Source organism: Galendromus occidentalis, unplaced genomic scaffold, assembly GCF_000255335.2.
Source record: "Galendromus occidentalis unplaced genomic scaffold, Mocc_1.1 scf7180000077183, whole genome shotgun sequence".
NCBI lineage: Eukaryota > Metazoa > Arthropoda > Arachnida > Mesostigmata > Phytoseiidae > Galendromus > Galendromus occidentalis.
Genome location: NW_003805171.1, coordinates 1,025,187 through 1,042,401, shown reverse-complemented (window position 1 = coordinate 1,042,401; position 17,215 = coordinate 1,025,187). Strand labels below are relative to the sequence as shown.

At 50.5% G+C, this 17,215-nt stretch overlaps 2 protein-coding genes across 2 annotated transcripts; one reads left to right on the top strand and one right to left on the bottom strand.

The window, feature by feature from the left end:
* Positions 1–13,675: 13,675 nt before the first annotated feature.
* On the top strand, positions 13,676–15,495 carry LOC100901913 (uncharacterized). Its single transcript, XM_003741532.1, has 5 exons — positions 13,676–13,831; positions 14,303–14,465; positions 14,725–14,853; positions 14,985–15,164; positions 15,281–15,495. The coding sequence occupies exons 2-5, from the start codon at positions 14,306–14,308 to the stop codon at positions 15,493–15,495; spliced, it is 684 nt and encodes a 227-aa protein (XP_003741580.1). The 5' UTR covers positions 13,676–13,831; positions 14,303–14,305.
* A 387-nt stretch (positions 15,496–15,882) lies between these two features.
* On the bottom strand, positions 15,883–17,211 carry l(2)k14505 (ATP synthase mitochondrial F1 complex assembly factor 2 homolog l(2)k14505). Its single transcript, XM_003741492.1, has 3 exons — positions 16,977–17,211; positions 16,747–16,851; positions 15,883–16,556 (listed from the first exon to the last, which is right to left on the bottom strand). The coding sequence occupies exons 1-3, from the start codon at positions 17,097–17,099 to the stop codon at positions 15,975–15,977; spliced, it is 810 nt and encodes a 269-aa protein (XP_003741540.1). The 5' UTR covers positions 17,100–17,211; the 3' UTR covers positions 15,883–15,974.
* Positions 17,212–17,215: the final 4 nt, after the last annotated feature.

The window sequence follows — 17,215 nt, the reverse complement described above, 5'->3', positions numbered from 1 at the left end:
TGATAGACAGATTGCCTCTCCTCGTCGGAAATCGGTCATCCAAGATATTCAAGCGGTGAACCAGTTGTAACCTTGAGTCCTCGCTACTCTTTCATGAGAGCATCATGCTGTGCTCAGAAGCATCGATTTCGCGTGAATCAGCTCTCACATTCGAACGGAAGCCTTTCGCTCCATCATCTAGTCCCCACACAAGGGCGGCATTCATCTGCCAGATCGGAAGGTTAGGTAACGCCCAGAGATTTTTTGGAAGCATCCATTTTTGACGTCGCGCACCCTGGGGGGTGACCTGACAGTGTTTTCTGGCTCTTTCTCCCTTGGAAGCAGAGCCGTTGTTTCTTCTTCTAACTCGGACTCCCCGATTCTGTCCGCTCGATCACTTGGAGAAGCAACGAATTGTCGAATCGATAGACCCGCGTCTTAATGTTCATAGACGACTTGAGTGCTTCCCGTGCGTCCGCGATCCCCAGCTCACCGGTGAACTAGGTGGGCCGAGACCTGAGCCTTAGCCTATATAACCAGGTCGAGGAATTCTTCCCGACAACTTGCTCCGAAAAAGCCCCGGGAAAAATCGGTGGAGGGGAATATGATGAATGATGAAGTGATCGTTGTCATGCAATCGATACGACGAGGATCTCCACGCTACGATCCTCTCAGAGCCACCTCGACCTTTCCGCGATCGGCTTTCGCTCTCTCAAAGCTTCAGCGCCGCCGGGAGGAGTTTCCTTTTTTGTTTCCACCTCGTATCTAGCGAAATCTTCTGGAGGGCGTCCGGACTCTCTGCGACACATATGTATCACCTTCGCGATTGTGAGTCGCGGCGATCCCTGCGTTTAATGAATTCCGTGATGGCTTGAAGTCTCGACGAGAACAATGATTCAAAGTCACGAGGCGCTGGTCCAGTACAATAAAACTTTTCTTTAACGTCTTCACTGGCACCACGACAAGACTAAAGGGTTTATCGCGATGTTTCCCTCTGCGCGGAATGGCCAGAAAAATAGCCATCGACGCCGCGCCGTTCGTGAAGAGTTGACCTTTGTGACGTAGCGATCGGATGGCCACAGCTCTGCGGCAGCCAAACACCGAACTGTTGATTACCATTCAGTTTCCATTAGATATAGCGTCATGAACCACACTTTTGAAGCGCGCAATTAATTAAGATATCCGTAACGATAATGACGGTGATTGCCGTGGATTGATGATGTCAAGTGAAGGTGAATCGGTTGATAGAGGTGCTCGTCTGGCTGAATTCGGTAATCCGTTCGAACAGAAACACGAGACTCAGACCTGTGCAATCCCGTGTCGACGCAGTCTCCACCCTTTGAGTCTCAATTGGAGAGGAGGAAAAAGTCGAGCCAGAACCTTCTTGGTGCCCTACTGAAATTCCTGATGAGAAATAATCTCACTCACGGTTCACTAATCGTAGCGGAGAAAACGATTTGGCTCGATGCAATCGAGTAGAACACTCCCGGGATGGTCTACAGAGCTCCATGGGGTTCAAGACATACCCCGGTGAGTTCCTCGATCGGACTGGTCCTGCAGCTCATTCTGCCATCGATGGGTGAATTAGTCTGCTCAAACTAAGCATCTCCTCGAAACCAAAATGTGAATCACCATCGATCCTTAGAGCTGTACAGTAAGAAGGCGACGATCGCGATTCCTACTATCAGACTATTCCTGGAGACTTTCGGGAGCTGTTCCCGCACAATCGAGACCGCATCATCGACTTCAGGGACGACCTTCAGGGAGATCTCCGCCGCCAGCTGAGGCATTGGACCGGAGGATCGGACGGAAAATTCTCCGAGGCTCCGGTGGGAACACCGGATTCCGTATGACGATTGCAACCTCGACCGACTGAGTCAGATACGCTCGATCGGAGATTAGACGGTTTGCAGATTTTTCGACAGTCTGAATTTTCTTCCGCAGGGAAATGTCCGTGGACTCTAGTAAACATCGTCGGCTGTATTGTGTAATTTCTCGATCGACCTTCCCGCGAAGCAAGCAGTGAACCATCAAATTGGATATGGTTCTCAGGTTGTTGAAAATCGGTCAGACAGAATTTGAACTCACTCGGTGGCAATGTCAGCGCGCTGAATACATTCGGCTCAATTCAAACACTCTATTTGATATTCGTTTTCCATGGCACGTTTTGAATGAGGTCAGAAATTTCAGCAAACTTTTCAGTTGATCTATGGAAAAATATCTCGATCGTTTCTGGGAGTGAGCCGCTCACGACGTCGTTGCTGGTCGGTGGCTCGCGTTATGAAAAAGTGTCGGGGAAGTTTTACCTGATACTGTTCAAAACAAATATGGAATGCGCAACTTCTTCTTGAAGTTTTTGTGACCTGAATGGAATATCGTCGAAAACAGTCGTAGATTCGTGATCAGTATTCATTCTGCTCCCGATTTCGAATGTTCCCCCTTGATCGACAAGCAGCAGTATCGATCGAATTTCGATCACGCTCCCGTCGTCCGCGGTCCGATTTCGCAGGGAGATCCGGGGTTTCCATTCCCTGGTGAGGATCGTTCCTGAGTCATGAATGGAAAGCCAGTAGCGCTTTTGAACCTGCTTGCACCGCCGACGCCTCCTTGCCGCCGTTCGTTTGTCCGTCGCTTGGTCGGATCCTCTCTCCCGTCCCGGGAGTCCAGAGCGTCATTCGCTCTGGACTTCAAAGTGAAACTGTGCTGTGAAGAGTGCGCAAACCAACACCGACGCCGCTCAAATATCAAATCGTCAAAGTGAGTGATCATCATTTAATGAAACAGTGTTGATGGGATATCGAGTATTTGAGGTTTCTCCTCGTGGAACGGATACATTCGAACCCTTCCGGAATGTGCTCATGTTCTTAATGGGATCGATCGAACCAGTCCTTTGGTACGACGGAGCTCCCAAGCCGATGCTTCCGGACGCCGAGTTTCCGAAACGGTAGAGACCGAATCGATATCGGATAGAGATTCAAGGAAATCACCCTATCGACGCTGGAACAATTGGCGTCTGCCGCCGGAGTTCATGGCCGTGCCAGAGACGTGTGGAGTGTTCCAGAGAGTCTTCCATCAAATCATTTCAGCCAATCGAGATCTGACGCTCGAGCGCGGGTCTCCATTCAAATCAGACGTCTTCGAGGGCTCCGGGAAGCCATTCCCGTTTCTTCAATCGATCGCGCGGAGCAGCTCTACAGGATCGATCCGCGAGGACGGGTAATGGAGGTGCTCAAGGCCGCTTCCTATCTCCCCTCGAAGTATGATATTTCTCGCACCTCGGGGGGGAATCTTGATCTAGCTGAGAGCACCACTTCCAAGGAGTCGGTAAATTTCACGACATGCTCCAAGTTTCCGAATCTCCGATCAGGACGGCACTCAACATCCGCCCTGGTCCCCATTTTCCCTTGGCCTCGACTCATTGTTCTGATGGCGAATAATTGCATGATTGATGGGAGTCCATTAGGGCCCGGTGGAGCGGAGTCATGCGGCGATTCCTCCGATCTCTGTGGAGAATTTCGCTTCACAATCGCCTCCTCGTGTCCAAGTACTCGAGCCAAAACAACTTCAATGCAGTCCCCGATATGAACAATGGCTCGAATTTGCTCGCTATCAATCGGCCGAAACGACCAATGATAGAATGCTGGAGTATTTCATGCGGCACTCTCATTTTTTCGCGGTATTCCGAGCCCCTCGTCTCCTCGTGCCGTCTTTCAGGTCATATCTGGAACGATTTCGCCTCTTATGACTGCATGAGTGGACAGCCGGAGCTGGTCCAACCCTACGCCAGCATATGAAATCACAGCCAGTCACTGAAATTCCGGGCTCTCATTCCTAGCGGTCCGAACTCCAATCGATCTCCTTCGATCGGGACCGTAGACCGGAAATCTCCCCGCGCATCCTCGTCACTCCATGCCGGCTCGGTCGAGAGATCGGTGCCCAGGACTCACTTATAGCCTTTTGCGAACTGAGGGGAGTCGAATGTCTCCTCGGTAATGTCGACATTCAATCACCGTCTGGCCTGCGGAAAAAATCGAATGATGAGGACAGTTGGGTTTTGTGGGATTGTGTTGACAAACGGGTGAATATTACTTTGGTCGTGCTTGGGTATTGAACTGTTTTATCGCGGGCGAAAGTGAGCTAGCGCTCCAAAACTTTCGTTTCACCCAATATCTAACCGCTCAACCGGATGGCTGCATGGACTGTTCCTTGACCCATTGGAGAGCATTTGTACGCGATGGTAGTGATTGCCGCTCGAATCCCTCCGAACGGAAAAAAAGCCTTCATCGACGCGTTGAGCATCTCTCCAAGCAATCGAAACCAATGAAGAACGGAGAGGACTCCTGCCAAAATGAACCATGCGCTGCAGCGGTGACAGATAACGACTCGGCTCCAAAGGGATGAAACGCGGTAGGATTCGACTACATTGTGAACAAGAGCCCTGATAGCTCAATCCATCGTTCGATCGTTGTTCCCGGAAGACTCTGATTCCAATCCCGAAAGTCCAGGAGTCCTATCAATATATCATCATCTGAAAGTGGTTAATCGGTAGAGGTTTGAAGCTAAACAGAAACCGGCGTGTTCCTTGAAGCGTTTCGCCATAGGCGGTGCCTCCTCCGTCTTTCCGGCGAGTGACGTCGTCTCTCGCGTCACGTTGGCGCCACTCCCTCACGTACGTACCACTCTGACCTTAGCAAACACGTGCAAGGCAGCTCAAGATTGACGTATGCCGCCGGAAGCCGATACTGCTCGATTTCCTGGTTTTTCACAATATTCTTGATTGAGTGATGGACTTCGGCCATATCTGAGATTCACATCGGATAGATTCAATGTATCTGGGCATTTGCGTGAGTACACGTACGCATACTGTACGGACTCTGCGGAGTCCTCCGGTCATATGGGAGGCAAGAGTTCCCTATCGTTCCCCGATCCATTCCCACTGGAATCGCCTGCAATATATCGAATATTGTCGATGCAGCGAAGCTTCGGATTCAATTCCTCGTTTTGAGGTCCGCTTTCGAGCGGAAGAGTTGAATGAATCAGGATTCGGAATGGAGGCTCAAGTCGTAAAACGCTTCGACAATCGTTTGTGCGAATGATGCTGAGAAAATGAGCTCCATCGTCTTCTCGGACAGAGCACAAAACATCTGCACCCGGTACCACCTGAACAGGGGCAATGTCTCCGAATGCAAGTCATCTTTACAAACATCTTCACGAATTTCCAAGATCAACGTCGATCAGCTCGGGACTCATGCTGTCCGACGACATCGGTGAGAACAATTTTCTGGAAGTCTTCGCTCGTAAACGATCGTCGCCACCCAGGTGGAGCGAGACTCCGAGGCGCGCAGTGATTCTTGAATGGAATCTTATATAACATATAACTATTCTCGTTCTGATTGGAGAGTTGGCGAAGAAAATAACGATGGGGCTAGGGGAGGTGGTGGAGGGGAGGGCGCAATTTCGAGAACAATGTCAGAGTCCTTTGGCCGGTGGGAATCCGAGCGATGATGACCCAAATTTCAGCCGGAATGAGGCCTGGAGAGAGACATACAAGGCTCCATCCTAGCTCAGAGAAAGGATTGATCCCGGCGTTCCGGTCGTGTTGCCCATCGAGTCTTCTGGACGGGATGAGGACTTATGTCTTACGTAATGAGAGGACGTGCTCCGGTTGGATGATTTCCCGAACCAGTATTCCCCTGCTCCGGTATCCGCCACGCCGGGCGACTATTGGACGCACGTTCCCCAGCGCTCAGAGCAGTGTCAGCCACTCGTGAGGGACCACTCGGCATGACGATTTCTTTCGGATGTCCTGGGCTCGATTGCAGCTCAGCTGACTACGCGTCTGCCAGACATCGCATGAAATTTTCTGCCGATCCCTTGAGCGAACGGGGGGGACGAAAGACTCGCGCCCCTCACAATGTCTCACCCTGAGTTGAATTCTGGAGTATTTATCGCACAATTGGTGAAGCTTGGGAATCCCGCCGAAATTTATCAAACGCGTCTCTGACATATGTAACCTGTGGCATCTGACAGCAATTATTTTCATGCAGCGGCGAGTGTGAAAATTAGTACTTCTATGAGGCCCTGTGCCTCAAGGTTTGATGGCTGGTGAACTTTGTCCACTCCGTGCAGTTCATTCAAGGCGTCATCAGGAGGAAGTGAACGCGGCTAGCGAAAGTGTTGAATTCTGTTCCGCCACTATTCTCGTCGCGCCCATGCTTGTTTGGTGTCGGAAGGGTAGTCACCGCCGTTATTCCCATCCGATAAGTCCGCTTCCGTCGATACCGAAGTCACAAACCGACGAACATCATACTTCGAGCAACTCGGTTGACCGGAGACGGTGCCCAGCAAGATAGAAGCTCACAGTCCAGCAGCGAATGCGCCCTACAGGCCAAGAGCGAGGCACATTCGGGGAGCCCAAGTTGTGCGGCGATTCTCGAACCGCGGCGCTCTGAATCAGCCAATGGATAGCGTATTCACGGATTCTGTCCAGTCGCAGAACCCAGGAGACGCTCCTTCTTTGGCAGCCGATTCGAGGTGACCGAATTAGCTTTTGACCGCTTCTGATGTGTGTTGATTAATGAATCACTTCTCATCAGAATAACGTAGAGCATTGACTGAGCAATATGACCTCGACGCGACAAGGCAAGTCAAGTTCGGCCAGGTATAAAGCTTCTTCCAGTGCACGGTACAATGAGCCCGGAGTCCAGTTGGGAGGACCTAGAGCTATGCTGCATGGATAGCCTGACCTTTCTACTCTGTTGACTCCGGTGGATCCAGAGCTTTCCGCTCTTAAGAATGAATCTCAGCGTCACGCTACGTAGCCTAGAGCCATCTGAGACTCGCGATTATCGGTGAGCATTTTTTTCGGTCGACCCACCTCAATGCCATGTGAGTTAGTCGCCAGTTGAGGTCGGATGCTCGTGATACACCCCGAAGGGTGACACAAAGAGTACTGTCGTGAGCGCGTCGTCTCTACCAGATGCTCGGCCTCCTCAGGAATGCCTCTTCCAGGAGAAATCGACCGGCGGAGTGCTCGCTCTACGGATCGACATTCCCCCGTCCGACCGTAGCTTCATTTTCGAGGCCTCCGAGCGAGCCAATCGATTACCTGTATCATCGCATAGTTGAACCTTTCAATACGAAGAATGGATATTTCCCGCTTCAAAGTATTCATTTCATCCAGCGCCGTCGCAAGGGTGTTGGCTGGGTCCTTGATGGGGTCAAGAGTTGGATACGAAAGCAGAAGAAGCATGAATCAATTTCAAAATATGCATTCATTCGTGGTTATTCTACGCCGGAGTGATTTTTTTTCTCCGCTCGCACCGAACTCATCAGCGACAATACATGCGATACCATCCCGCTTGCTGTAGATCCCTGAGAGGGAAGTCAACGGATGCGGCCTCGAAGTTCGATTCTGATTCCAATTAAATCTGCGAGACTTCCGGCAATCCCGGACGACCTGGTGTCCGGGCCGTCCGAGCGGATCTAATGTCTGAATTCTTGGACATCTCCGCTCACGATCGCTCGCTCGCGGAGCAAGACCCGTGCTCGGGAAGTCCTGCAAAATTCGATGCTCCGATTCAAAATGCTCCGGGGAGACCGAGGATACCAACACAGCTCATGATTTTCGGTGGACCCTCAACATCATCGGCTTTGACGTCCATGTATTCACTCACCAGCTTCACGATCAACAGAATCGGGAGCGTGTCCGCTGAAACGCGTGTTTTTTTAGAAGCTCTGAGCCTTCGACCTATTTTCCCTGCGCCTGCTTTCAAAGAGTGTTATGACGGCGGGAAATTCGATGAATGGACTGCCGTCGTGGTTTGGCTCGCACGCAAGCCGGACTCGATCTAGAACATGGCAAAGGTCCGTCACATCGCTCCTCCTCCAGAACGGTATCCATCCCCCTTTGGGAACCCTCTGGAGAGAGCTTCAATTCACGAAGACGATACAGTTCCGAAGACAGATTTCTCGTCGTCGGAGGCTGGGGTTCCGCCCCTCCCTTAAATTCGCGGACCGGAACTGGAAAACGCATTCAAGCCCATAAGTCCCGCTCGTTCCATCGGCTGACGCGCGACGGAGCAACGGTGGGAGAATGCGTGTTTGATTTGTCATTCTTGGATTCCCAAGTATCACGGTCGATTTCGCCGGTCGTTTCGTTGATGCTTTAAGCGATGGTTGCCCCACAAAGAATCGTACTGCCACTCGTTCGACTGTAAATATATACAAACAGCGACCGTCGCCGCTGCTCGATGCGATTATACTGCGGAGAAAAGAATCCAAGTCCACAAGAATAAAAGGACGGCAAGAAAAAGCTCCGAATATTGACAAATGCCACGGAAACCACTTTGGGCTCTGAAAGACGATCATTTGATTCTTCGACAAGGGGAATTTTAAATGAACTTCTAAATTCCACATCATTTGCGAAGCTGTTCCTTCGCGAGAATTTAGACGGCCTGCGGGTGTATCCGAGTCACTTCCTTTGTGCATCGACGTCTTTCATGTGAGTGAGCCTCTCCAATCGGGAAAGTGCTAGAAGAGTTGTACTCAGTAAGTTGTCGTCTCCGAGCATTCCTGCGGGGAAAATGGAGAATTTAACGCCGATCATCAGAGGCTGCTGTGGGAATCGACCGATTCCGCGACTTGCATGTGCATGACGCTCCCCTTCTGCCCATCGGATAACGACCGCTCAGAAGCGACCGACGACTGCTCACCGTCGGAAGTGAAAATCGTGCCGCAGGCCACGAAATCTCTCCGGCGTTTCTAGGCAGGATCCCCTGCTAGAAGGATATCCCATCGCACCTGAATGCAGCTTCGAGGGACGAGTGGGAGACCGCTTGATTGAGAAGCACTTCGTTTCAAGTCCCGTGTCCCGCTGGTGAAACCTGCTTCATGGGATATTTCCGCTATCAGAACATTTCACATCTTGAGCTGCGATCGGCTCACCAATAAGGAAGGAGATGTTTTCGGATACAGAAACGACCGTAAAAGAATCTGTGTCACCGAAGAGAGCCCTAACCCCAAGTCGATGCTAAGCGTTCCCGATGACATTCCCTTGATAGCGACCGGAATCTCACACAGCGCCGTGAAACATTCGATGCAGCATTCAGATTTGGTCGCTGGGCTAGCTCCACGCTCGAAGTTCCAGATCGATGACGCCAGAAAAATCTTTCCAAAATCTCCATTCGCCCGCGACGAACCGATTACCGATTCTACCGAAAGACCGTTATCCGGATTGACAATAGATTCGGTCTGACCCTTGAAAAGTTGAGTAATCGGACACGAAGGGAAGGGACTCAGGACTTGTGCTGAATATCCGGAGACCGGCCTCACGCATCAGTTCGATCACGCTGAATACGCCGCTCTTTCTGGAATAAGGAGCCGGTTCGGGAAAGTCTCCCGATCCTGCGAGCAGGCTGGTGAAGCATCGAAAAGCATACGAAGAGTGGAACCAGTGAAAGCCTTACCAAGAGCTTGGACGACGCAGAAATGTCTCGCGGGTGGATCCCACAGTCTCATGTCCATCGCGAGCTTACTTCAATGTTAACACCCACAGATTTTGAAGGCTAATAAACAATATCATTAAAAAATCGTACGCGTCAGCTCTGAATATTCTGGTCCCCTCCCTTCATCATGAGAGGGGATTTTATCTTCAATTTTTAGTCGAGGATCGGGATTCAGAAATTCTTTCTCTGGAACTTCGAGTCTCATTCCTCCCCTCGAACATTCAGAGCATGCGAATTGTACGGGATGGACTAGATGTGTTATGATGGATATCGAGTGATCGCTTCTCGATCGGACACCGAGATACGATTCCGGAGCTCCGAGCTGAAGCTCTTGCACGTCTGTCTCAATCGGGACTGTTGACGCGCCGATGGTCCAACCATGGAATTTCGGATATAACTCAACGGTGTACAGCGTCGAGCCTCCCACGATGCCTGAACTCTCCGATGTGACCCATAGAATTATTGCACGCCCCACCATAATCTCATGCACTGGTTCCACATGGGAGCGCAGCTGCCCTCCGCGCATAGATCGTCGACCGTAAATGCAAGGTGCTCGCCTGGAGACACATACAGTTCTGGTGGGAAACTGATAGTTTTTGCGGACTCGATTGAGGTAATTTGTGAAGACGGGAAGAAGAATGCCGGTCTCGATCCGTGGCGTCGGTTTCCGTGTGACAGAATTGATCCCCATTAGCTTTCATCATGTTCGTCAGGGACACCGCCGGAATCGGGAGCTACCACACGCTAAAATATACCCTTTTCAGGTAGTAAAGCAATTTTATTTTTGTGAACATGAGTGACGACTTATGGCGAAACACTATTCTTGATAGATTCGCATGTCAAAATCGCTCCCCATTTACCGGTACGACCATCTCTGCGCGACGTGTTTCGAGCTCGAGGGGCGAACGACTCGATACTCTTCACATTGTGGGAAAGTGAAGATCAAGTAGAAGATCCGCCCCTATACCTGAATTTTAGTTCGAAATGGGAAAGTCTCAAATATCCCATGCAACCATTTTCCCGGATGTTTGATGAGGCACCTATCCTCTCCGGTGCGAAATTGACGACAGGGAAGACAACGCGTGCTTCCGTGCTCTCTTCAGAGGGAGCACCTCGGATTGACGACCGATCTGGCGAACGATGAGCCTTCGGACCGCGACCCAATTTTCCCCGCTATCATCCGCTCTCTATTCCCTCCGACTGGGTCGACTTCACTTCAGGACTCGTGAGGAAGAATTTTCTTTCTTCGTGAAGATCAGCCGGGTTCGTCTAAATTCATGATCACGATTGAAGACCTTGTCATATCAGACAGAAGCGCCCCCGCCCCAGTTGGTAAATCCGAGGCTGGACGCGCGGCGACCGAGAATACCAGCGGAATATCAATGACTTGTCTCATTCCGCCGCATGGAAGCGAATGGTCCGAATAGAGGTCAGCAACTCAAATTTGCTGGAAGCTGGAGTCGGACGAACGAAGTCCTCGGACCCTCGGGCCGGAATGTGAAACTTCCGAAAGTTTGAGAAGTCTATAAGCGATATCAAGCGCTGCACAGATTCCGCCGTTTTTCTCCTTTCAAACAATCAGAAAAAAGGTCAACTGACGTTCTTCGATTTCGACTCTGACTAGTTCTCGCCAGAAAAACGCCGGACGTCGCTTGGGAGCCTCATCTCTGCTTGAACCAGAAACTTTTTCTCACTCCGTCTCAATACACAAGACGGCTGCTCAGATAATTCGCAAATCCAGGACGACCAACAGGTGGATCCTGTAGAGAATTCGACAAGATGGGGAGAGAGGGCGCAAGGGAAATCAATGAACTCTTGAGAAGCTATGCAACACGGTCCGATATTTGCATTGGCGATTTTCCCCGCGCATCTCGCCGGTTCCGTTCTTTCCAGTCGAAGAACAATAGGGGAAATGCCAAAAGAGATCAGTCGAAGTCCATGCCATGAATACAAATGAGTTTTCGAAAACTCACGTCTAGGTCGAGTCCATCCCGTTTGGACCGCACACTGGGGACGACCCGGAAGAATAACGCTGACGGCATTTGGGGAGAGTCGTCGTGTCGGTCTTTATGATTTTGGGCGCTCGTTAATACCCAATGTGAGAATTTTCATATTCTGCGTTCGGAATCAACTTTTCTCCGGAACGTCTTTGGAGCCGTGATCGATACGGAGGTCGCTGGTGGAGGAAGTTTCGAGCAATACCAGACGGAAAAATCAGAAAGACGACACGCGCGGCGCACGATAAGACGAATATTCTCCACTGTCAGCACCCTGCCCTTCCGTTAGTTTCCGTGGGCGTGTTAACTCTCATAGGAGTGTCAGTTTTGCGTTTTTCGTCTCAGAAGCGTCATGTTCCCGACGGACATGATGACAAACATGATCCAACGGCTTTTTCCGTCGTGCGTACTTCACCCTTTTGTCACAGCCAAGGTGAGCTAGCTCTTCGAAATCGACGGAGAAGACGACGTGTGTAAGTGACTAAGTGCTTTGAGGACGCAAACAGAAGTGTCAATGAAGGAAGCGTTCGCCCGGTCGCCCGCCCGCTCAATCCGCCGGAAAGTTGAAGGCTGCGGATCATTCGGGCAGGTTTTATAGAGAAACTATTTGACAACGAATGTATTGACCGACCCGGTGCCGATCCGCTCCGTACGGTGACGCGGGAGCCGTACGGTCTCTTTGACTCTTCGTATCTGACCAAGCGACGTCGCAAACCGACGACATTTCCCGTACAGAAGTATCGCTGGAGGCGAGTCTGGAAGACCGCTGCAGATAGCGGTGACTCGACGTTTACAGAATATTGAGCAGGAATATGCTCGTGCCGACATCAGGTCTAAGTAGACCGGAATGAGATCGGAGAATGACCCGACATATACATCCATATACGAATCGGATCTTTCCATTCAAAAATCATAAGATGGGGGATCGCTCGCAGACGCTCACCCTCAGATCAGTGCGCCGACCACGTGTGGAGATGCACGATTCATTTCTGTCGATCATAGGAGTCATAGTGACGGTAAATGTGATATTCGACATTACATTCCTGAAAGTTCGCAACGAATCACGGCCTGTCACCGGATCCTTCACATTCTTCGGTGCTTATTGCGAAAACTTCGGAACCTGGATTGTTTCACTCACTGTAGCAATACAAAACGTCAATATATGCTGGGAACAGAATCTTGCATATCGTGCGAAAGGAACGCGGCGAAGTTCGCGCGCAGAAGCGCAAATTCAGGGGAATGTTTTATAGAGCCAATGAATCCCGGAAATTCTCAGGGGATTTTCATCGCTCTGAACATGGCCATGTCGGCCTTCTTATGAAATCTGGCACCTAGACATGGACGGACAGCCGGAGAGAAGGCCGTGGGGGTTTTGACGACAACAATCGGAATTATTACATCGGATACGAAGGTACAATCTTCATCTAGTCTATAATAGTCTCATGAAGCCGTGTCGGGCAGCCTCGGGAAAGAATTCGGAAGCTCGCAAAGGCGGTCGAGCCTCGCTTCAGAACGGGTCGAATTCTCGCGAGCCCAAGAGAGGCGAACGGGGCAGCAGGTCTGATTGTCAGCCATCTGTGGAGCCTTTCAGCGGTGGATTTGCTCTGATCGCCGGATCTGAAGACTCGGTCTGGATAGGCTATCTGAGCAGTCATCCGTCCAGAGCTTCAATTTCAAGTATTTGCGGCGACTTAGGGAAGACAGGGTCACTCACACGAAGAATAATGCGTCGGAAAAGAAATCATGTATACCACCTTCCAAGGCGAGGCCGGATGGTGGGCTTAGAAAAGAACTCCCGCGAGAATTATCGTTGCAAGTAGTTCTTCACTTCATGACCGGGTAGGGTGCCTTATCGAGACGGTGATTACGAGGATGATTCTCCGGGGTGTCCGCTGAACGGCTCAAGGGAGGCTTCTCCTGGTGGGCGCGCACTTCTAGCGAATATCCCTCGACGAGATTAACTTTTTCTACTGATTGAGCCGTCGAGAGGGGAGGCATCGACCCGGACGGAGTCAGAAGAATTCAGCATCTCCGGTGATAGCTAGGGAGTTCTCTCGAGAAAAACCTTGCCCTGATGTGGGAGAAAATTTCTGGATGCTCACAACAATTGCCACTCACGCCCGCGACTCCCTTTCTTTGCAGGCAATGTATCTCATCCGGATTCTATTATGCCTCGGACTGATATTCGGGATCTCCGCGGCTCCCTTCGACTCCAGCGATCATGGATTGAAAGCCACTGACGGATCGAGCGAGAAGTCCGAGCAAGCTCAGAGCCCCTTCGTCAAACGCGTCCTCAAATTAACGCGAGCTCTGCGAGCCATCATAACACTTGATCCGGAAGTCGAAGAGGTTCCTCCCTTTCTCTCATTTGGCTCGGATCTAATGCTCGGAAACATATGAGGGGGTTTTCCGGCGAAAAACCCTGAGTAGAAATATTCTTGCATGGCTAGATTAAACGGAACGCTTCGCGTCCGAAAGTGTGATTGTAGTTTATTATTGTCGATCCGGTCGGCGCAGAAACTCCTCGTTTAGGATGGGCCCCACGACTGCTGCCGGAATGAGCCAGAAAATGCGGAAAGCGGTGTCGGTTCCAACTTAATGAATCTTCTCGGTCACTAACGCTCACGGAAACGCGACTTTCCTTCTGGGCTTCATCGTCCCTTATCCAAGTCGTTCGGATTTACTTCGCGGTCGACGTGTTATGATCAGGCTTTGCTTTTTCAGCGACAACAATCTAGTATCAGATAGAATCAAATAGCTTCGTCTCAACATGGAAAACTGATTGCATCCGTAAGATTATCGAGTCGTTCTTTTCGCCAGGAAATGCGGAGCGCCGCTGCAGCGCGAGCGGCTTTGAGCGCACAACAAGCACCCATCCAAAGACTCGGCGACCAAAAGCCGCGAGATACATGGTTCGGCCTCCTACCACAAATCTCTGCTTCTGGTTCATCGTGGTTCCCGATTGCGACGAGCTTCCGACAAGGTACAACACAGAGAGAACATCGCGTGTAACAATTCTTCTTTTACGATATCGAGTTCCGGAGATCTTTCGGATCTCTCAAGATCAAGTTGAACGAAATGGTCGAGGTTCATCTGGAAATCACTACCCTCATTCTGAATGAATGGGAAGAATCGGAGCATCGGGCTCCCGGAGGAATGACGGGAAATATTTATTTCTTGAGGGTTGGCGATACCCTCGACCCTCGCTTTCCTCAACAACCCTCCTAATTTTCACCTTGCAGACAAAGATGGCGGATCATCACTGCTCCTGCTGCCCATCAATCCCGTGAAGGAGCAACTTCCGCCTTCATCCTCGAAAGATGCTTTCAGGAGCAATGAAATGCCCAATCCAGATGCTACATCTTGGTTCGGTGAGTCGGGGAATTTCACGTCCCCGTCGGGAACCTTAGCGAATATTCCAGTCGAGTCCCTCACCTATTGATGAAATCATGTGTCGAGACATTTAGCCGGAACAGGAGCAGTGAAATTTTGAATATCGAAGGTGTACCGGAGGAGGCGCTTATCGAGAACCGAAGAAGCGAACCACCTCGTTCCGCGGAGAGATGGACCGCCTTCCACGACGCGGGAGAAAGTGACATGACTTTTGGGGATTTCGGCACGCAACTGAACGTGGCGCCGGCTCCCCGCTCATTCGAAGGCCTTCAAAATCAGGGAATGGACGGTACGTTCGTTTTTTCGTTTGGTGAATATAATAGATGAAAATGTCTCTGAGTCCTGCGAGATTCATATCCTTTCGAGATTCGAGGCGAATATGCTGATCGGGAAGTTTCATTGCAGCTCTGCAGAATTCGGAGATGACGAGATATGGCAAGCCCATCAAGAGCAACTCGTGGTCGAAGAAAACCTTCAAAAAGTCCCCGATGAAGAACAAATGGTCTAGAGATCACTCGAGAGCCCAGCCACAGAACGAGGTTCACAACGAAATCGACCTGGGCGATAACTTCTTCCACAAAAACGTGCTGCCTACTCCAAATAATTTCCAGCCTTTCTGAGCGGCGCTGTAGAATAGCTTCATGTCATCGAGTCGCTATCACCATCAATCATCACTATTCCATGGAACAAAATGGACAGCATCCGGGTGATGCTGTCACCAAACAAAGAACCGCTTAGGAATCTAGCGCGTATCATCAACAGCTGACGATCGATCGGACGAGTCATTGATTCTAATTGTAACGTTGTGATATTTATATGAAACGATTGTATCAAGATCAACTGTATATTCCACGTCCTGATCCGGATCGCGAACGTTGTTAGAATACATACATACACCTCCAGATAGAGAATCTGCCCCCCGTCTTTCCTACTCTTCGAGCTATTCGGGAACGTTCTCCGAATCAGACGTGCGTTAGAACAGCTTTAAGAGGGAACACTCCGAACTCTTCCTGTATATTTCTGTTTATGATTATTTCGCTACCTGGACTTCTTCCACCAGAAGTATTGAGTTATTGAAAGGAACTATTCCACATCAGCGTCATCTCTTCTGCGGTTTCGTTTTCACGTCGACGGATTCCTCGCATAGCTGGAAGTACAAGACCGACGCAGCCAGCCGTGCCTTGACCTGCTGTTTGTCAAGCTCATGCGACCATTCAACGCTTCCCCACTTCTTGATTTGGAAATCCGTCTCCAATCGCGAAAGATCGACGGCTTCGTCCACGGTGACAACTCGGTCGATGGCAGCTTGGGCTAAGATTAGCGATTTCAGACCTTCAACAGCGAACTGCATTCCGAACAAGGCCGCTCTCGAGTGAGAGAAGAGATCCTTGTAGACAGCTAGAACGGAGGTTGCAGGAATTTCGGGTGAGACAATGTCCATCGAAGGCTCGAACTTCACTTGATGTCTCTCACTGAACCATTCCAGAATCGGATCCCATTTCTCGCACTGTAATTCGTATAATTCGGCGTTCTCAGACTTTGGCATTCTGAAGAGAAGAGAATCATGTTCCAGGAACTCCACGATTTCCTCGCAAAGTTGCTCGGCCGTCTTGTTGTGGGGATTGTCGATCGAAGTGTTTGCCAGCGAAGTCAGGTGCATTGCGTGTCGCTCGATCGTGTTCTGGGGATAAGGCGAGGCTTTAGGTCGGTCCTAGGTTCTAACTTGGACCTGGATTCAGGATAGCTCCGGATTTCCGGCACTGCCCAATGAAGCTTAGTCCCATGCCGGATGCGAGATCATCATCGAAGTCGATGTCTCTAGGAGAGAGATGCCGAAAATCAAAAGGAGTAGTTCTGGATCCGATACTAACTTTTTGGATAGCCCATTCGGTTGCGATCGCTGCTGCAATAGCTTCGTTGGGGACGGTGAGCAGCTTCCCAGCTGGAGTTTTCAGCTTGCGATCATCGAGATTAACCTACCGTCGAGGAGCAAACTCAGTCTATCTTAATCGAAGAGTCGTGAGCTTTGCAACCGTATACGGTTCTTAGTTTGACGGTTCCGCAACGATCGAGAGCGTATCATATTCGGGGGAACACTCACCTCCCATCCATCGATAGATTTGACGATGGAGACATTCTTGTAGAACTTCTTCGGCTTCGGCAAACTGGACATTCCCCGAACTCGCAAGGCCGAAGCCACCGAGCAAACTAATCGCCGCTGCATCTTTAGGGGTCGGTCTGCGAATTCACTATTAAAGACATCCCATCAGCCGGTTGGTATTTCATGCGGTTCTCCAGTCACATTCGAAACGCTCGTGCGCGGATGGGGCGCCGCCATCT

Bases quoted from the DNA above. Each gene is read 5' to 3' on its own strand.
- LOC100901913 (XM_003741532.1), top strand. From the start codon at position 14,306: ATGCGGAGCGCCGCTGCAGCGCGAGCGGCTTTGAGCGCACAACAAGCA. The intron at 14,466-14,724 runs GTACAACACAGA...TTCACCTTGCAG, and splicing joins TGCGACGAGCTTCCGACAAG to ACAAAGATGGCGGATCATCA. The intron at 15,165-15,280 runs GTACGTTCGTTT...GTTTCATTGCAG, and splicing joins TCAAAATCAGGGAATGGACG to CTCTGCAGAATTCGGAGATG.